Here is a 22,009-nt window from a genome sequence, read left to right as displayed (position 1 = left end):
CATTGCGGAATTTTCATATCGATCCGTTTTCTGTGCAACACGCGCTTCACAAGTGCTTTTCATCTCATGCGACTACTGCACAACGGTCTCAACGGCGATAATGTCTATTTTAATGAGAGCTGACGGCATGGCGGTAATTAAACCACTTCTATACACTTCCCTAATGTCGTTATAGTCTAGGCTAGTAATCTATGTTCTAAAGACTTCAAATGATTGCAGTCATTTGCGTTATAATGTACAAGGGGCCTTACAGGAATATGGCGCTGAGCGTATTGCAGCGATAGTGACTTCTTTATAAGAAAATCGATGAATATTAAATGCACTACAGTGTCTTTAAAGTTCGTGCAGTTAACTGCAAACTTTAACGTATAGTTGTCTGTTGCTTTGAGTTACTTGTTGACTGCAATATTCGCTGATAATGAAGGAAACTTGTGGCTTATTGCGAACGTCGTCAGTGCTTTTGTTTTCTTTATTTTCTTCTTTGCCTGTAGTGCTGCATTTAACATGACAAACGTTTGGGTGAATGACTCCTTGACGGGTGCACTTTGTGCTTAGCCACATACGTATAACGCCGTAGTACTACTCTCGAAGCGTATTACCCGAGGGAGAGGAAATGGGTTGAATAATATTGGCACCGGCTTCTACTGCAGAACCAAATTAATATACGCCAGGTCTTTTTTTTTTCTTCTTCTTTTGGCCCTAGCCAAAGTTATCGCGCGGAAAATACCGGAAAACCTCAATCAGAATTTGATTCCTCCTGAGCGCGGCTCTTGTTTCCTCACTGCGTGCCTCACTGCGTGTTATGCCTCGCGCAGGGCCCGTGACCTACATACTGTTTGGCCTCTCGGTCCTCTGGACGTCATCACCGCGCACGTGTCACGTATTCTGGGTGTTCGTGTCTCCACCGTTCGCTCTCGGCCAGGCCGCCTTTAAAGCCGTGGTGCAAGGAAAAATTGCCTACCTGTGCGCCCACGCTGCCGCGAGGACAATGGCTCCTGCAGCGTCCGCGCTCAATGTGCTCCGTGCACTAGGCACCCACGGCGTCGAGACCCACTATAGGCGTGAGTTTAAACATGCCCGATTGTTCTCGGTGTTCCTGGGCCTGCTGCTTCATTTCACTGTTGTGGCTCAACTCAACACACACACAGAGGCGTAGCCAGGGGAAATGGAGGGGGGCACCAGGCACTCCCCCTCCCCTCCCGTCTCCTTCATCCCCGTTGCCGCTGAAGTGCGTGTTCATCCCGAATACAATGCCTGACTGCGCCACTACGTGCGGACGGGCCACGTCGGCCTCGGAAATACTGACCTGAATTTCTTCCCTAATCTTGTAAACGAAAGCTTTTCCGTTCACCACTGCTCCATCTTTTCCTCAAATATTGAAATAAAGTTGTACAGTGAGAGCTCGATGATACGAATCTCACGAGGTCACGAAAAATATTCGTATTAGCCGAAGTTCGTATCATAGAAACAATTAAAACTACAGTAGAATCTCGATAATTCGAACTCGAAGGGACCTGAAAATTTGTTCGAATTAAAAGGACGTATTTTTGAAGTATTCGTGCACCATAGCACGATGCACGAACGGTGCGAGTCGTGAAATATCGCGGCGAGCAAGCGCATAGCAAGCGCGGGCCACGAAACTGCCCAGGCCGGCTAACGGTCGCTTCCCGATAACGGCAGAAAACGAAGCTTCAGGGAGCGGGCGGCGCCGGCACACGGGTGCACGCGGAGACTGTCGAAGGTGAGGGAGGAGGGCGGCAGGGAAGCGGATTTGGCCGCGTCAACTCCGCTGCTTCTGTGGCTCCCCTCGACCTCCCTCTCTCTCAACTCCCTCGTAGCTTTCTCACCTTCGACTCCGTGCGCACATCTCCGTGCGCGCCCGCCGCCAAGCTGGCGCCAGCTTATTTTAGCCGCTCCCTGAAGTTTCGTTTTCTGCCGTTATCGGGAAGCGAGCGTGTGCGGGCGTGGGCAGTTTCGTTGGCCCGACTGCGCCTCCGCCACTGCTTCCCTCTGCGCTGCTGCCGCAGCGTGCAAGGTCAACATGGGACTAGAAAATCGAGGAAGCATAGAGGAAAAGGGTTCACTGCCATTTTATCCGCGTGGCTGAGACGTCGGCACTAGTGTGTGCTAGAATACGGTTGTCTAGAACATACTAGTCGGCACGTACACGCTTGTTCCGGCGCGATGCAGAAACTGCGACCTTGCAATTTGAGAGAGGGTGAAATTTCCGCCGCGGGTTCTTTTTTTTTCCCCGTTCCTTCGCGCCCGGCATTGAGGGGTCTCTCCTGAGCTTTTGCTCTACGGCGGTGTCGGAGCAATGCCGGTCGGAGGCGCCGCCGCGTGATTTGGCGCGCTGCTAAGAGCATTGTCGGTGCGCGGTATGTTCGAAATAAGCGTGTTCGAATTAACGAGATTCGACTGTAGCTAAATTAAAGAGTCAGAGGTGAACTCACTCAGGCACATGTACGTAACAGCATTTATTTCTTGAAGAAAAAGTCTCTAATGTCCTTCTATCTCGGTAGACAATCCTATCTCGGTAGACATAGCTCGCTGCGACTAGGCAAAATGGCGCAAACACAAAGAACGCGGCCCGAAGCACAGCAGCCACTCCGTCCGATGGGCGGCCGCCGAAAAGGAGAAAAAGTACAGAAGCGCCACCGCTTCAAACTCTTCGCGCCCAGTCGCGGAGTCCGCGCTGTCCGCGCCTCCGCACCAAAAGAGAACGGGAGAAAGCGCGTGACTGCGCGCTGTTCTCTTTCGCGGCCGTCGGTGGGGCGGCGTTTATTCGTATCAACCGACGCAGCCCAGAAATCGATTCGTAACAACCGTTCTCTAGCACGTTGCAAAGTATTGGGGCTTGGCCGGGACCACAGAAAAATTCGTATCATCCGGAAATCGTATTAGCCGTGATCGTATCATCGAGCTTTTACTGTATTTTGCGGTCCGTTTCGTTCAGTGTAACGCTTGTTCACGGTCATATTTGCCTGGCTTGTCAAGATAACAAAATAAACTCTAGTTGTGTTTTCGTTTGCGTCCCTCGAGCTGTACAGAAGATGAGGGAAGCGTTGATATGAAGTCATAGCCGTCATATGATTTTTTTAACAGACAATGCAACTAACAGTGCAAAGCCTTATAGTGTGCGTTTCGGATCACCAAAGGCGATCTTATTGTAGAATTAGAGCAATACTTAGGTATCCTTGGGCGCAGATTCTTTCCCAAGCGATTTTGAAAAATAAAGAAACACAAGTACAAACGTAGGTAACCGTAAATCGGGCTTCAAGACATCCTCGGAGCAAAGGATCGGCAAAGTCATGGAAGCCATTTGGACGTAAAGCCAAAAAGTGGGCTGTAAAAATCAAGCGCACAATTGTTTTCCTTTATTTATTATTGGCTGTCTAAATTTCTAAAGGTACGATGTTTTCCTGCATGCAAATGTTTTGCATGGTCTCCGATATAGCGACGCCTCACAGCCGTCACACTGTGGCGCGCGTGCCGCAGACCCGGATGCCGTGCTTCCCGCGTACTATATAATAATATAATGCCACAGTTTGTGGCAGCGGCTTAACGGTCCACAGACGTGTGGCACACATTGGCACACGTGAGCAAAATGGGGGGGGGGGGGGGGAACCAAATATGTGATTGCTCCGGTTATTGTGCTCTGATGTGTGCTAAGGTATTTTGTTAAATGAGGAAGCGAAATAGCAGTAGATTTTACCGCCAGTATGACGCCAGTTACTGGAAAACTGGTGCTTGTTTCAAAATTTGTTTCCATGCAGATGCGCCTTCCATTCTTCCTGGCTTTCATTCTTAAGTTCGCGCCTTAGCGTAATTGTTGAAAAGCTGATTAGTGAATTTTCCTTACTAGTTCGATAGCGCATTTTTGTTTTTAGAATTCTGTGAGCGCTAGAAAAGGAGAATCTAGTAAACGACAGCCGGTGAAGTAAAGAAACTGACCGCTTGCGCAATTTAGCGGAAGCGAGAATCGACAGGTGTCATACTAAACTGGGGATGTCGCAGCTGTATGTCAGAAAGAAAATATTCGTCACCGTATACGCCGACATAATGATTCTCTAAGTAATCCTCAATTTCTTGAGATAATAATCCCACTCAATAACAATCCCCGTAACAATATGCTACGTTGGTGGTTATCTGAATGCATCCAGAATCTTGCATACGAGAAAAAGAAGAAATAAACTTCATTTAAAGTGCCGGCACTTTGCTTTGAAAAGAAAAAAGAAAAGAGCGCGTGAAAAATTGTGAGACAGCTTTTGTATGCCGGAGGTACGAGTGAGGAGAAGCCGGAACTCATTGTTGTTTAATTTTATTTCAGAATTCGCCGAGGCCGTTACCGCGGAGAAAGAGAATCCATGCAGCAAAAGCGTTTTCTCGCTGTCTGAGGAAAGCCCGATGATGGAGATCTTACTCATGGCGTGCGAGGGCCTGGTGATCTTCGTCATCCTAAGCTTTCTGCACTCTGGACACTACTTGGATATTCGATCCGCCATTTTGCCAGGTTCTCGTGTCCTCTCTAATTCAAGGCGGCGTGTCTAGAACCGCTCTTGAACTTTCGCTAGTAAGATACACACTAAACAGAAATAACCTCAGAAGGGAGTAAATGCCTCGTCGCCTAGCGCATTCCCGAATGAGAGTTTATTATACTCCATTCACAGGGAGTTTTATTTAACTGCATCTCACACAAGAGTTTTATGGTGTTCAAATAGGGGTAAATATTACTTCTTTTCTTGAAGGAGTCTTTAAGAGTTTAAATTGGAGTGAATATTACTTGCATACTTACAAGAGTTTTAGGAATTTCATATGGAGCAAATATTACTTCATTTTTTATGGTGTTCCTGAGGTATTACAAATGTACTGAATACTAATCCATTTCTGAAGAGAGTTTCTCGAGATCCTGCTACATTACTTATACTTTTTTTCTGTACTGAATTAAAGCCGCAGCTTTCGTGACGTGACTTTACGACACTTATTAATGACCGATGAAGTACTGCTTGTTCTCTGCCGATAACAACCTTAACCGTGACATATTTTGTTTTTCACCTTTCTAGTTAGTTTTTGAACTTATTTATAGTACTTCACTGCAGGGTAATATAGGATTGAATTAGATTAAAAGCATTTATTTACCCATCTAGTTAACCGCCCTTTCTCGGCTAGTTAACTGTGTTCAATACCATAAATCTAAACGCTAATTCAGCACAGTTAAAACCTCCGCATTTGCGCTTTCGCGTTCATGAGGGTATGTGACATTGACAAAATTCAAAATTGCACGACGATTTTTTTCTTGGTACCATTAGACCATTAGCGAATGTAATCCTAGACAGGTTTACATTCTCGCCTGTGTATTTCGTGTTAGCATTTCAGCGCACTTTACGAGTTAATGAAGAGAATAAGATTGATGGTTGTTCGGGTAGCTGTATAAAATACATTTTTTATCTGTAGGCATTTCATCACACGGGAGACAAAGCATAGAAAAAAACACAGCATTTGAGGAAATTACGCGTTACTTGAAATGATACATATCATGTTACTTGAAATGATACATGTTACTTGAAATGATACATATCAATTACCAATAAAATAAAGTATATACCATGCACCAACAAGGCCAGGAGTCCAACATAACGCACATTCAATAAACAAACACGCAAAACAACACAATGCAGATGTGCTGATAAAAGGAAGTGCGGACTACATTGAATGACAGAACAATACGTATCCAACTGTAACAACAATTTGATTACTTGAGTGTACCACATAAAGTATCGCTCTCCATCCCTTGGTGGGAACCACATTTAAAACAAGAAATGTAATCCACTTAAAAAAAAAGAACCAGCTTCACATGGCAGCCGACCCACAAACTTTTGCGAATGGTTTTCACTCAATTTGTGGCATTGTGAGAAGTCCGTAGATCGTCCCGTATTTCAAAATTGGATGGAGTTGGAGTATTCCTAAGTCATTGACGACTCAGGTCAGCAAGTGACACGTACAGAAAATTTCACTGCCTAATGGACGTTCAAGCACCCATGGACCATACCACTTTTGGGGTGCCTGAATGGTCTCCTCCTCGCCGGGAGAGCGAGAACATGCAGGCACGCAAGCCACAATGGACAAGCCGCATTCCGGTGGGTGCCAGTGTCCACAAAACCTGCCAAACGCGTGTCTGTGTGGCGAGAGGCGACTATTGTTTTCACCTCTGCAATTTGCTTGCAGTCCCCGTGCTTCCCGTTGCCTCGGAATAACCGGAGCGTCTGTGCTTACCTGCGCGCTGACCGATGTCAAAACCCCACAAGCAAGTTTATGCAAGCGTTGCTCCAACAAAACTATACGCACACGGACACACACATGAAAGCTTTCATGCGTAATCTTCCGCTAAAAAGTATCGACGTACGCACACAAAGTAATAACGCACCCGCTCACACACGCTCACATGCACTCAAGCATCGTGCACGCGCACTCTTTGCTCCCGCACACATACCCAAGCACAGACACGCTATTTTTTGTCATAAAATCGGCCCTCTTTGTATATTTCTCACGGCATTCTTAACTTGAATCGAGTTGCTAAAGAAAGCGGTAGCGCCACATTAAAGGCACCTTCTCCGCTCCGTGTAACATGTAACGCGACGGACGACAGGTTCAGGCTCGCCTGGTTCACGCAGCACTGCCCGCCATTCTCGAACAATATTATTCTTGCACGCTGGGGCCAAGGCGTCCATAAGACCATAAATATACGCCACAACGCTGAATGCCGGTACTGCTATAGCAATCGCGCACGAAAAATCGTTTCACTATGTTTCACCTCAGGTGACTGATGCGAGGTTGGCTCCGCTGGACGAGGCTCGTCGGGCGGGCATGAATGACATTGCTGCTGCCCGGCCTAGAGGAGGTGTTGATGGATGTTAGGCCTAAAATCGCGTCTTGATCGGTTAGCCTAAAATCGTGTCTTCGAGGCGGTCGGAATCTTCGTCGTGTGCGGCGTGCTGAAAAAGACATCGACATGTCGTTGCTGTCATAGTGACGCCAAATGCTTGTAGAAATGGCCGCTGATTATCCAAAGTAGTATCCATTAGTAGAAATGCACGAGAGGAGAAACAATTGCAGAGCTGTAAAGAACCCAACTGTCTGCTCCTATAAGGTCAGGTAGTGCGTTACGCCAGTCCTGTAACGTAACATTTCGCCCATTCGCAGATTTGCAAATGTCAGATGTGCCTCTATCCACCCCCATTTCTCTCCTCCTTCTCTTCCCGTCTTCTTTCATTATTTACATTATTTTTTAATGTTTCATCAATGTCGTCGTCGCGTGCAGTAGCCATTGTCCCATAGCCAGTATACAGGGTGTCCCAGCTATCACGCAGCACTATTTAAGAAAAGACAGACGGCGGTACGCGAAGCAAACATAGTGCGTATTGTTTCCAGTACTGTGGAGTAGCCACCAGTAATTTTTTCGTTGCTGAGATTTAATTAGGTAATTGTAATTAATTATATAACTCGAGAAGTACTGTCCTAATTATCAAAGTATCAATCAGAAAGTTGTAGAACAATATGAAAAACTCCCGATACAGCTTTCTGTTTCTCAATACGTGCTACATAAATGCGTTTTTCCGTACCTGAAAGCAGCCCACGAATACACGCAAAATTGCCGCGCGACTGGCCACTCGAGGCACTTTGCGTGTATTCGCGGGCTTCTTTCAGGCTCGGAAAACACTTTTATGTAGCACGTATTGAGCAACAGAAAGCTGTATCGGGAGTTTTTCATGTTGCTCTACAACTTTCTCTTTGACACTTTGATAATTAGGACAGTACTTCTCGAGTTAGATAATTAATTACAATTATCTGATTAAATCTCAGTAACGAAAAAATTACTGGAGGCTACTCCACTGTACTGAAAACAATACGCACTAGGTTTGATTCGCGTAATGTCATTCCTCTTTTTCTAAATCGTGCTGCGTGATAGCTGGGACACCCTTTATAAATACATGTGGAAAATGCCCACTCAGCTAAACAAGAACTGTAACTCTATGCAATCCTTCGCGCATTGTTTGCTCCGGTAACTTTTGTGGTGTAGAGACAAAGTAAAAAAATGCATGTGTTTCGGCATTAGCAGTTTAGAAAAAAGTTTTTAAAAGCCGCCTCTGTAAATGAATGTTGCAGCGGCGTTAACTGGATAACTAGCACCGTGATGGCTTCTGTAGAAGGCAGGATGAGACCAAAAAATCAGTTATGACTTATTCGACCACGCTTCGGCAGGGTTTCAAATGTCGCGTCAATAAACAAATTATAAATATTACGTGAACAAACTGTCTTTAGTTATAGTTACAATCATGCGATATTGTCAATTATTTAATTTATCGTCGAAGTTCAGCACGTGTACTGCTTCGAGAACATTCCTGTGCGCGATCTGAGCGCTTTAAAACCACCAGTCGGAAGTGGCAGTGTAGGTGTCAGTAGTAGGTGACAAAAATCTTTTGATTTCCTTGTTTTCTTCTGCGCCTAATCCTCAAGCAGTGAAAAAAAAACGAATGACAGCTTGTTTTGTCATTTTTTATGACAGCAAGTGTATCGGTCATCGCTCCTCGCTCACCATTCTATGCATATATTTTAGAAAGGTTTGATAAGTGTGAATAAAAAATTGCATAGCTCTATCATGTTCATCATATAACTTTATTTCTTTAGAGACCACGAAGTCGCAGTATTATACAACAGGTAATATTACGAGTATGTAATATACCATATCCAAAAAGGTTTCACCAAAATTACCGAAAACACTGACGTATGTCGGCGTTTCAAAAAGGCAATGTGAGCGGGTGACACTCCCGTTATCAAAGGTCGGATCGGGTCGTAAAACATTTCTGCAGAATCGCCAGTTCGGAAGAACGTGTTTTCGGTCGGAGCAAGAAATCTAAGATTTTTATCTGTTCTGTGTATTACACAAAGCTGTCACTCAAGAATAGTCACAATAACATGCTCCATGATCGTAATGTTAAAGTTTGAACTGAGGATTCTACTGACTCCGGAAACCCATGGAGCGTTCAACACCAAATCTGCATAGGTTGTGTGTGTGCGGGTGTGTGTTCGTGCGTGCGTATGTCTGCGCGCGTGTGTGTTTTCTGTGATTGCACTGGCTTTCTCTACGCTGCCTGCGCGCTGTATTGTACGGTCTCTAATATATACCGGCCTTTTTTTCGGATCGTTCAATACCTTATCCAAATTTATGCTCAACTTTTACAAATTGTGCAATTTTAGATATGATTATTTACTGTGCGTTGGCTTGGTATGCTTGCCACACAGTGATGATGATAGCGTCTATAGGAACACAGGGTCTGCTGTTTCCTGCTGTTGGATGGTATTTTGTGTAATGATGTAAAGACGTGGTTGGCCACTCGGAGCACGCACTGTTGTCTTCGACACATGCGCTTTTTCGAAGAAAACATATGAAGCGAATCTATCGATGGGTGCTATCAAGATGAATTCACTATTTACCCACACAGAAACTATATCACGAAAATTTTTTTCTGTAAAACTAAACCATATCAATTGTGAAAGAAATTACAGGAAAGGATACTACTGGTAACGCCATGGAAAATGTGTTAGCACAAACAAGAACGCTATTGGTTCCCATAGCAGTTGCATAAATTTGCATACGCTGCCTGGTGTTGAACTTGAAGCGGCTGTATTTGAACATCAAATTTATAATTCTTAAGCGCACCGTGTTCTAAGTGGATAGATTAGTTACATTTTGCGTAAGTGGAAAGCTTGGTGGATATGATCACGGTGCGGGACAGAGAATGCGAGTGTTCATTCAACGTTTCGTATAATGGACCCGCTATTAGAAGGCGAAAGCAGAGGAGCAACTTCTGTGAAAGGTCAAAAGGGAGCTGAAGGCATTCTCTCACCAGTAATGTTGAATGGTACGCCGAGCTCATGTGAACTTGATTTCGGAAAAAAGGACATGATTGCAGGAAGCTATTCTAGCTTCATGAACCTCTAGGATAAATTGGAACATCGAGAGGTTGGCTACATTCTCGCTGACACCGTATCTACATATGAACATTAAATTTACACACATATTGCAAATCGCGTTCCCGCATTCTCTCAGTTTCTACTTATATTATCCCGTTATAGTTCCAATAGTGTGTCAAATGCATGGCCGTATAGCATAATGATGCGCATTATGACAATGAGAGTTGTTTTGAATTATTATGAGATTGACAGTTACATCGAAATACCCCCAGTTCGTGCAGCATACTGCTGTTATAGCGCATTCCAAGGCACTGGTTGCACGAGGTACTTGAGGATACGGCCTCCGATCACTGTAGACATAAACGTTCTCATTTCATCTGTTCTGGCCGTCTAATTTACTCTTGGCCAATCCTTCTGTCATCTATCTAGCACGCGTTTTCCAGGGTATCAGCTTCTACTCTGACACAGGAGGGGAGTTCGCACGTGGTCCTAGTCGCCTTAGATGCTGTCTACAGATTGGCACCTTCTTGAATGTCGCCAATTTTTTTCTATTTCGGATGAGACAACAGTGTCTGGCCCATTATTATCTGAGACAAAGAGTAATAAGCGCTGCCAGTGCTCAACGTCCTTCAGGCGCTTGACTTTCTTCTGCAGGTGGAAGCGAAGATGAGCGACAACCGTGAAAGGCCGCCATTGCGGAGCACACTAAAGTGGTAGAGTCAATATCTAAGCTTTCTGTGCACGATGTCTAGACACGCCACCCATAAGTGTATATTTCCTTGCTGCCACAGAGTCTGCATGACTCGACGGTGGCTTGCTCTAAACATCTGCGCCCATGTCACCCTCAACGGGGCGTCTCCACTTCACCACATATACCTACTACGCTGCTATGCATAGGCATTGGCACTGAAAGGGATGCTAACAAACTGCCGCACAATGTCACAAACTCGCTGAGAGCTGTTATTGCGGTAGCAGTACCCCACGCGCGCTATATTATTCAAACATGCTGCCGTTATCAAAGTCAAATTCAGTGAACAACTAAAGCCGAACATGTTTTTTCACAATATTCTGAGAAAACAAGAGCAAAACAACAATGCAAAAAAATTTGGAATTAATATTTCGATTCTCGACTGAATTATTGTTGCAATTTCTGAAGTCATAATTATGTCTTCAAATATGTCCCAAACCCCGGTACAGATAACCCCACAGCCAAAATTAAAGCGACTGTGAATGGCTGACGCGATATTGTTTATGGCAGTGAATACAACTTGTTAACACTAGTTGTATTCGCTGCCATAAACTATACTTGGCAGCGAATCTTGTATTGCGGCCGACATCTCTTCTCGATTACGTTTGTTGTTGCTGCTCTGTGGGCTGTGGGCGTCTCCAGCCCACAGAGCAAGGCGGAGCTTCGAGAAATGATCGCGTTAGGCTTGGCTACAGGACGTGTCAAATACGTGTTTCATTTACCGAGTTTTCTTACGTAAGGTCCATGATGTTTTTGCACCGACTTTCCTGCGGCGTAACTTCTCACGAGGAGCCCCTTTTAATACGAAACAGATGAATGCCAGCATATGCAGAAACTGAGCGATATGCAGCCTTCCGGGGCATGGTGTTGTGGATTTCATTTCTCAATTTTGACTTTTTCAGGCAGCATCTTCGTACGCCACGCAAGGGAGGACATCAGGGACGAAGACGTGAAGGCGGAGAAGGAGCTCGCCGAGCGTCTGGCCGCGACCCCCGAGCTGGAGCAACAGGGCTACGCACTTGTGGCACACGACCTGTGCAAGTCGTTCGGTTCCTTCCAGGCCGTCAAGGGCATCAGTCTGGCTCTTCGACGCGGCGAGTGCTTCGGGCTCCTCGGCGTGAACGGCGCGGGAAAGAGCACGACTTTCCAGATGCTCGCGGGCCTCCTTAACGTGAGCTCGGGCGACGCCTACATGTCCGACGTCAAGCTCTCGGCTTCGCGTAGGCGGGTACGGATTTTGTGACTGATTATTCAACAAAAAGAGCACTGGGGTACAGTGAGCAACTTTGCGTTGTAAAGTGAAATATTAGACAGCAAAAGAAAATATTCGTTGGGCCTCCCATTCCGGGAAGACGGTTCACCAGCGAAGTTGAAACGTGCGGCTCCGGTGTTCATCACTGAGTTAATCCCGAGGGTTCATCCATAAATGGCTCATACCCCCCTTAAGCATGGCCTCATACCCCCGTAAGCGCGGCCTCCCCATTACGACGGCAGAAGTGAAGTGAAATTCTTACGCTGGAATGATGAGCGGCGACAACGGAACCAGCTGTAGAAGCAGACGATTACGAACGCGGAAGCAGTGGCACGAGCGCGTGCCGAGCACAAGCACGAGCCAACGAGCCAGCTGCGGAAGAAGACCACAACGTTCGAGCCAATGCTGATGATCATAGTTTTTTGTGGACAGGCGATTTCGCGTAGCCCTATAAAGCTTGCCTTCAAAAAACCCCACGTTCGAAATATCGCGGCTCCTGTATCGGAGCGATCGCTGCCTAATAATTTCACTGAAAGAACATGTATATTAATTTGGATTCCACAAAATCAGGTTTGCGAATTCCACGCACTGCAAAAACGCTTAACACGAAGCTCCTCTTGTGCAGATGGTTCTCTTAGATGCTTTTTCGTTATGTGGTTACATCAGTGTTGATGGTACGTTACGCTATGTAGACACATGTAGATGCTACGTATAAATGCCAAGCGTGTGAATGCATTGCCTGTTTTGAAGCAATGCACGTGAATATATTATGCTGATTTCCTTGGAACTAAGCGAAAAAATGCCACTACACACTAAGGAAAATACGTTCCTCGAGGATGGATTGGATGTCAGAAGACCCTTCTTGCACGTATACTTTTCCTGGAAATATTGAAAATATGTTTACTCGTTACCAGAACACATTTACTGCGCCCTTTGATTAAGTTCACGATGTTAGAATGGTGTTTTGTGCGAAATAAACACGTTAGAAAGTTTGCGGGTGCTCGGGCACTTAAACATTTCAAGCAAGTGAACAACCATACTGGCTTCTTCCCCAGTAGTTTGTGTCAAGTCGCTGTTCTGGCATTTGACATGGTCACAATAGGCTTTGCATGTCATCCTGCTACTTCAAGTATATGGCGTCCTGGTTAGTGAAGTGTAGAGACCAAGCTATTCCTTTTATTTCCTAACCGCTTCGGTTAAATTGTTGAAGCTGCGTGCTGTTTTATTGATCAGCTGGCAAGCGTCAGTGAATCCTAGCGTGACTGCCAATCGCAGTTATTCAGGCGCATGTCCTTTCTAGTGTAGCACCGGCGCCGGCTCAATATTATGCGCAGTAAGTGTTGCATTGTGTCATGCAGCATCAGTTGGAATTAACATTCACAGGTACGGTCTATTACCGATAAGAACATAAGTGATAGAAGAACAGGTATCGCTGTAAATAGGAAACGCATATCGGCAAAACAGCTATTGGGGAATTGGTTTTGATTCCAACAAATCACTAGTTCATCTGGGTGGATTAGTTCACTAAGACACCCTTTTCTAGCTATGTAAGCGGGTGAGTTATAGACACAAGAAAACGCCTCTAAAGGTATAATTTTCCTAAATGTGTAGCATTCATTCATATCCGTACCAGCGACGGCTCCCATCACACTCCCTATGCCCAGATGTTCATGACCTTGCGGTACAGGTAGAATTTCAAGTACGCGTGTATGCATGCTAAGTGCGAAGGGTAGGGCTTAACCACAAACGCGTCTACACTCATTACCAATAAAAGCCCCCCCCCCCCCCGCCACCCCCGCATGAAAAAAAAAAAACGCCACGTCTGCTTTTGGACACACCGGAGCGGCACAGCAACAAAAGGGCAGTGAAGCTTGGTTCACATGCTACATAAGTGTCACTCCGGAATCCCACTACGGGGTGCCTTAGAATCAGATCATGGTTTTGACACCTAAAAAAGCTCCTATTTTAATGCGCGAGCATTTTTTTTTTTATTTGCAGCAAACTGCCGACAGCGAGATATATCCAAGAGTGAGGAGTTGGGTGTTAGTAGACGATATTCAAGAGCGTCAACAGTAGTACACTGTACGGTAGCACTCGATAAAAAGTCACCGATAAACGAAAATCACCGATTAACGATGGGAAAAAAAGGACTGCTGGAACAGCTTCGTTCGTGCGAAGTATGAATGTACAATGTGAAAGTGACTAGTTCTCGGAGACGTATTGTCAGTGTCGCCCCACCAACGCTTTCGGTGGAACTACCTGGAGGATCGGGCCATGTTGTGAATTGCATTAAACCATTGGCGAGGAAATACGTAGTACACCGTCGACTGGTGTCAGAATAGGCCCACCAAGTCGCCACGACAGTCTCCGTGATCGGTCCAGTTTTGATGACACCTCGGGTATAGGCCCAGTTTACTCAGACAGATAACCACTACGACGAGCCAAATCTCTTGAGAGCTGACAGAAAATTGAAAGCAGTATTCTGTAAAGATATGGGATATAAGGTGACAGTACTGGGAAAATGGTGTAGCTTTACACTCTAGTTAAGGATAACCGGTAGGAGTTCCGAGGTCTGTTATATCAATAAGTAGAATGACTGCCAAGAGAAGTAGACCTACACGAGCACGTCTGACGGTTAGGTTGTCTTATGACATTTGCAGTTATGAAATGCACTCCGAATGCATAAGGCGGGGAAAATTGTAGATCGCCAGAAGAGGTCGTCGTCTAGCAATAGACATGAAACACGCTGTGATAGTGATGGGAACTTCAGCTACGTTGCGCGATACCGTTCAGCACACCAATTTTCTTTGACAGCGTTATAAGGTTTCTGTCGCGACTTAGTGCGCCGGTTTGTTGATGCACGACCGAAGAGCGGTACTCGTACTGTATATATGCAGGTCGTAACACACGCGTATATTGCTTTGGAGTGTGCGTATAATGTGGTTACAACAAAAATTTTGAAAGTTTTAATTACACCAGACACTTTAAACTTAAATTAGCATGTTGTTCATAGCATGCCCCAATTTCCTGGAACTTTACATTTGAAGCTGCATTTGGTTACATTAGGAAGCTGGAAAACACAGCGGCTATAGGCTGTATGAGGTGTACAACACCGTAATAGGGGATTCACTGCACAGAGCGCAATCAACCCGCACACCTTAGACATCTCATGCTAATCAACAATGAGCTACGCCACATTTCTCTCAAATATGATCATGGTGCCACATTTAGTTTTCCAAGGACACTGTATGACGAACGCTGCATTGAACGGCTGTATAACAGATGAAAGCAATTGCGCAAGTGAATGTTGCAAGCTGCGTAATCAGCTGCCTATTCTGAATCTATTACGGCGTAAGTCAGAGGGGGAAAGAAATTCGTAGTTTCGCCCGAAAGGCGAAACATTGATTGCGATAGAAAATTAGTGGACAGCTATACGAAATAAGAATATTAGTTTTATGGGCCCTAGAAACTCTGCCGTGGAGTACCTATGCCGTTGAGTATACAGAAGTCCGGTACTCTAACCTTTAGGCGATGATCGCACCCATGCTTTTCTCCAAAGGCAGCCAGCTCTTTGAAACACTGGGCGGGGTACCGCGTGCCACTTTCTCGTCGTCTTTCTTTGTGACAGCTCGCAGTTTGAGGCGTTGTGTTAGACTGCACCGGGACCGGCCCGCCTCCCCCAGCGCTTACTCGTAGCTTTTTACCGTACGTATATCGAAACTGCGCGACATTGCGCCAACTTCAGGACCGCCGTACTTAATCATGTCTTAACCTTTCTTCGCCAGAGTTCAAATGCCGTCGTGGTGTTAACATACAACACATGACACGGCCACAGGTACGTATGATTGTAAAACACGTAGTTGCTGATGACGTCACAGTCCACGTTTCTCTTGCTTACGCTCGTCGTCCGATATCCATATAAGCATGCATAACTAAGCAATCGTCATGTCGTAAGCTCGCGTTGAACGGACGACGTGGATATGTCTTTGCTGTCCTGCTATTGCCTTCGACGTGGTCGGGGTCCCGCAGCTGTCGTCACAGGCACGTGCGCTCCTGGCCCACAAACAGAAATACTCAATTTACACAAACACTGGACAGGGGAACAGTGCAAAAAACCACGACAGACAAGAAGGGAGACACACACCAGCGCTAACTGACGACTGAAGTCTTTATTCAGAAAGGAACACACATAATACCTAAAGAGAAAGAAAACAAAGGTATAGATGACCGCGCATGGCCAAAAAGAGTGAGACACCGATTAGATTACCCGGCATTATCGCGGTTGTTAAGATACGTTAGTTGATGTCTCAGACAAGGCCAAAGACGGAGTTTTGGCCGTGCGCAGTGATGTACCCTTCTTTTCTTTCTCTTTAGGTAATATGTGTGTTCCTTTCTGAATAAAGAATTCAGTCGTCAGTCAGCGCTGATGTGTGTCTCCCTTCTTGTCTCTCGTGTTTCTTGCGCTGTTCCCCTGTCGAGTATGTACCGACTAGCCCAAGCCTCTGCGGTGTTACACAAACACGTTGGTTCATTTGGTAGCGGCTTGCGGAGCCCCAAGCAATGATGGATAGCCAGGTACCTGCAAAGTGCTTCGCATAACGTCGATTCCCACACTGCTTGGGATCTGCACATTTTTTTTTTTTACTTCTTGCAAATGGAGAAATGCCGAATGCGCTATTTCTGGGAAATTCGCATTCGATAAGAGTAGTAAATTTCCCGATTCCAATACTCCTAGCTTTAATAATTTATTTTTCTTGGTTGGCGTCGGTGTTGTTGTTATTTGGTGCAAGGGTTACGTGGAACAACCGGTAGAACTTTTTAACAACGGAGCTGTTTAAGCTCTTGGTTAGACCGCGTAGTACGAACGAAAACTGTGAGCTGATCCTCTGGGTATTGCATAAAGGGTCCGACCGCAATGGCACATACCCCTGTGAACTAGCGAAGCTGTTTGAGCATGGCTATGTCAGCTGGTATACCCCCCCAGGTAAACGGGAATTGCATCACGAGCGCCTGTTTCTCCCCTGGTGCTTGGTAGGCCACGCTCCTGAGAAAACAAAATTTAAAAAAAGAAGCCTGCTGTTATGGCAAGAACGGTTTTGCTTATGCGCGAGGGGGAGACGGCCATCCCGCTTTTCTGCAATGCGCTCGACTAGAGTGCGATTTCCTCGGCAGACCAAAGAGGAAACTAGCACGAGTTCCGTTTGCTGCCATAGTCTGCATTATTCTAACAGCTGTCATTTTCAGCCTCTTCTATTGTAATGGCAATTTCCTTTTGCATGTGTGGTTCATGCATTGAATAAATGCCAGCAGCACATCTATGTTTCCTAAAATTTTGCCCTATTCCGTTATGATACGTGAGCCGGTATGCTGTAGCGCATGGCTACTGCGTTTCGGCAGAAGAATAACAGGCAGTGAAATGTGCTTCATTTTGCAATTTTATTAGCAACATTTGTACAGCAAGAGATACAATGCACAAATAAATATTGCAGACCTAAGTATCTCGCATCTACAGTGCATGCAAACTGCACATTCTATAGGCGCATATACAATAGCTTCTTACAATTTCACTATAGCAAAAGTCATCTTTTTACTTCGCATGAGACAATCTTACCCACGCAAATCGTCTGTGATTGCTCATGCAAAAAAATATCATTAAGCGAGACCAGTTGAAAGACTGAAGGCAGCACATTTCGCATACCCGAACACAGACGAGGTGGAGTTATCTGTGCTGTGGTCTGGAAAAAAATGGAAGTAAAACAAGTTTTATGCTTAAACACAACGCAATTGCAGGAACAAATTTCAGCACTCTTTCCGCAAAACAGTGCGTTCAATTGATATACGTCAACTCTTATTATATTTTGGTGTGGGATTTATGCTGAAAATATGGCGCAAAAATTTAACAATCCAAATTCATATTTTAACCGCTAGATATTGAAATAACAGGTTTGGTAGAGCTGCTTTCTGAACAGCTGTCTGAAAACACTGATTGGTTTCTCTGCAGCTAAATTATATTGATCACTTAATTTGCTATTGTCAATAAAGCACTGACGGATTAGTTTGCTCAACCTTTTTGTATACTCCTTGTCTTCCTAGCTCTGCAGAATGCCTATTACTGGAAGACGATCTTCCAAAAGCTGTAAAGCACTGGTCAACGGTATATATATGAGCATTTCCTACTATAGAATTACTTGTTTTGCACAGGGGGAGCAATCCTTTGTGGGAACACCGGAGCGCGTGGCTCGCTTAGCGCCGATGTAAGCACCTTCGTACGCATTGCGCACCAGCGCGACTTGATCGGAACGTAAATTTGTTCGTTCTGAACGAAATGTGCTCGCCTGCTTAGTTCTCATTTAACAACCGCTAACATTGCCCATTGCAGATGAATATTAGATAAAGAAGAGCAGACAAGCAGGCGCTTTTCTTTTTTTTTATTTGCGCGATACATTTCGCTGCGCAACGTAAACTGCACGCGTCGCCGTAGCAGAAACGCGAAGAAGGACGAGGAAAAACATTTATTTAGCACCACATACATCGAGCTTAAGTTTGGCGTGTGAGATTCCACTGTTGGTCAGGCGGCCAGGAGACCTTGTGCCCTGGCGGCTGCCTCTGCCCACTCCGTAACCCAGACTTGCGTTTCCGGGTCGGATCGAAGAAAACGGCGCTTGCAGTGCTTTCTGCACTAGCGCAGCGCTCCTTCAATTGGTTTCCGCACCTTGTGAAGCAGACTAGGTGGTGACTTGCAATGTCTCACCAAGAACAGGCAAGTCTCTACCTTAACCCCTTTGTCCGTGGAGCAAGCATTCAATGATCTCCAGCAAAGTTATCAGTTTATTCCATACAGCGAACGACAGTAGCCGAGACATAACGAAACGCAATTTCCGTCAGCGGCTTAGCTAGCACTCAGCTCGTCTCAGAAGCTGCTTTCGATAGGTAACTTCAATGCATTTACACAACACGGAGAAACATACCGCGTACGAAATACCCTTCCTTTCGTCTTACAGCCCTTTCGATAAGGTTAGCGGCTATTCGCTGTCACAACGTCATAAAAAGCGTGCTTACCTTTCATTATCTTGAAAGCGGAACAAAGTGGCCCTGCTGTTCCTTCCCATGCTCGTCAACCACAGAGCCGCGCCGAACGTCTTGTGGCCTTTCTCCTGTTTTTCGTACATCGCTGGAGCCACCGGCCGATACAGAAACAATGTTTCAGCGCACAGAAGAAGGCAAAGGCGCGCACGTGTGCCTAGTTCTTCTTTCTGCATGGGGTTTTACGTGCCAAAACCAGTTCTGATTATGAGGCACGCCGTAGTGGAGGGCTTCGGATTAATTTTGACCACCTGGGGTTCTTTAACGTGCACTACAACGCAAGCACACGGGCGTTTTTGCATTTCGCCTCCATCGAAATGCGGCCGCCGCGTCCGAGATTCGATCCCGCGATCTCGTGCTCAGCAGCGCAACGCCTTAGCTGACTAAGCCAACCCGGCGGGTGTGTGCATAGTTGCAGAGAGCGCCAGCGGCAGCAGGAGCAGACGAACGGAATGGCAGCCGAAGCGATAAGAGTGAAAGCTCCGTCCATTTGCGCAACAAGTGACGCGACTTTTATAAATAAAGATATAGCATGCTGAAAAAAATTACACCATCTTCCCGTAGGGGAACCCTGAGTAGTATGCGAAGCAGCCATGGGGTCGACTCAATTTCCCATTAGTTTTCAGATAGGCCTGTCGCCGCTGCCGTTTCGTGGCAGCGGCTCGAGCCCTCTTCTCCGCGGCGCTGTCCACGGCGCTGACACTGGCGTTGACGCTGGCGTTGACGCTGGCGTTGACGCTGGCGTTGACGCTGGCGCTGTCCGTGGCACTCATCGCGGCGTTGCGGGAGGAGAATGAGAGGACGAAACGAATGACGATGAGTGGGCGAAGCACCGGGGGATCATTCGGGCAAAACGCCGGAAGCATTCTCCGGAAGCCGGAAGCTGGCTTCCGGAAGCGGAACCGGAAGTGGAACAGGAAGCGGAACCGGAAATAATGCGCATGCGCACTAGGGGTGTGGACGCCGCACGGCGGAGGGAGGAAGGGAGTGACATAGCCCCGATGCTTCGCATCCAAAAAGCTGTCAGCCCTTCCACTGGGGTGGAGATGGAAGATGGTGGGCATTATGTATTTCCAATTATGACTATTAAGATGTTATGGTATAATTGGTTATTTGAACTGTTAAAGAATGAGAAATATATATGATCGGGTGGTTTTCATTTATTTACTGACCACAAGGACCACGGCCTTATGGTCACTACGGTACATCACCATAGGGTGTACGGCAAAGGTTGGCTAGTTCTTCACAATCACGTCACCAACGCCGCGCGCGTTCGGTGCGAACGCGGGCTAAACGGCCCGCGTTTGTGTGACCGCACACAACCGCTGTAAAAACGCTGGCTACGTGACGAACGGCTAAACGCCGTTGTCAACACTGTTAGGGGAGAGGCGGGCTAGAGCTCAGAGAGAGTCGGCGGCAGAGGCCGGCCGGGCTGCGCGCATGCGCCGCAGTGGGAGAGCGGGCACGCACGCACACAGCCTACAGTGCCTCGATGCCCTCCTCACCCACCACTCCCCTTCTATTGGGAAGTCGAGTTTAATCTCCGAGCGTCCCGTCCGGCAATAGAAAAAAATGACAGCAGATCCACGAGGTGAATGATGATGAGTGGGCGAAGCTCCCGAGGGAATCATCGGATCTCCCGCTTAAGGGGACGCTAGCACAAACGCGTTAGAAACGTGCAGTACTCTCTAGTAAGGGGGAGCGGCCACAGCGTCTTACGCAGCCATTTACACATGCCGGAACGTGCACCGCGTTTGCCGACGCCATCACATGACTGCTGAGAGAGTATACCCCCCGTATTCATAAACGCTCCTCGACTTGAACTTGACTTGCCACCGCTTTGGGCAGCGCGTTCGAAACGCGTTGAAGGTAAGGTGGAGAGGCCACAGCGTCTTACACCAGCTTCTTACACGGGCCGTAACGCGCTAGCACAAACGCGTTAGAAACGCGCTAGAAACGCGGCCTTTCATTAATGTTGGGTATTTATAGCCATCGTGGTGCGTTTGTCCATGTCCGCTTCGTGGCGTAGTGCAATAAAAAAAAAAAGCTTCGTGGCGTAGTGGGCTAACGCCGCGCGCTCGGAAGCGAGGGGTCCCTGGTTCGATTCCGCGCTACAAACACAACTTCGGATTTTTTTTTCTCATTTTTCTCAGACTGGTTACACACTACTACTACTACTACGACGGGGACGGAACGGGTGCCGCTATAAGGAGCTTCGCCCCTAAAAAATTCTCATTGGCCGTCTGCTGTATGTGCGAGTGAAAGCGAGCTAGGGCGAGGGACGCGTGCTTGCGCGGGGAGCAAACACACGGCGGAGAGAGAGATAGTGGTTGTGAACAGCGCCTCTTCCTCTTCACAACCACAATCTCTCCCTCCGCCTGACGATGAGGTCACCACGCGTCGCCTATCAAGGCTTGCCCCAGCTGCACCGACCGCGCCGAGCCTCTGCGTGAGCCGTGACGTCATCGCGCGGGCCGCATCACTTCGCCTTAGCTTTGCCGAGCCATGACGTCACCGCGCCGTGCGGAGTGGTTGCCGCCGCTGCGCAGACACGGAGCTAAGCCGTGACATCACTGCGCCGACCCACGGGATATATAACTCAGCGTCGCGGCCGCGGCGACACCAAAGCTCTGCCGTCTCCGCGCCGACCACATCGCCGCGAAGAGGACGATGAAGAGCGTCAGTCCCGCAGAAGAAGTCGCCGCTAATCGTTTCGATCCCGAATAGCCCTCCCTGTACGTCGGTGATTCGCAGAAGATCCGGAGTTACGAGCCCACGAAACCGAGCAAAAGCGTTTGAGCGTCCAGATGCTTTAATGACCGAGCGTTCGTTGCTCCTTGGGCTATCGATGATTCCGCTGTGATCTTGCGCAAAACGTGGCCGAGTCTCGAAGCATAACCTGGCAGAAACTTGGCCGAACCGAGATAAAGCTTGGTGGGGTCGCCAGCTTCGCT

At 46.9% G+C, this 22,009-nt stretch overlaps 1 protein-coding gene across 1 annotated transcript in view; it reads left to right on the top strand.

Annotated features, from left to right (window-relative positions):
• Nucleotides 1-22,009, top strand: part of LOC119440268 (phospholipid-transporting ATPase ABCA3) — a 144,291-nt gene that overhangs the window by 97,757 nt on the left and 24,525 nt on the right. Inside the window, exons 5-6 of the mRNA XM_049662841.1 lie at nucleotides 816-1,061; nucleotides 11,623-11,948. Coding sequence (XP_049518798.1) covers nucleotides 816-1,061; nucleotides 11,623-11,948 — 572 coding nt within the window. The remainder of the gene's footprint in view (nucleotides 1-815; nucleotides 1,062-11,622; nucleotides 11,949-22,009) is intronic.

Source organism: Dermacentor silvarum, chromosome 2 (genome assembly GCF_013339745.2).
Source record: "Dermacentor silvarum isolate Dsil-2018 chromosome 2, BIME_Dsil_1.4, whole genome shotgun sequence".
Classification (NCBI taxonomy): domain Eukaryota; kingdom Metazoa; phylum Arthropoda; class Arachnida; order Ixodida; family Ixodidae; genus Dermacentor; species Dermacentor silvarum.
The sequence above is the reverse complement of the archived record's forward strand: the minus strand, read 5'-3'. Positions and strand labels throughout refer to the sequence as shown.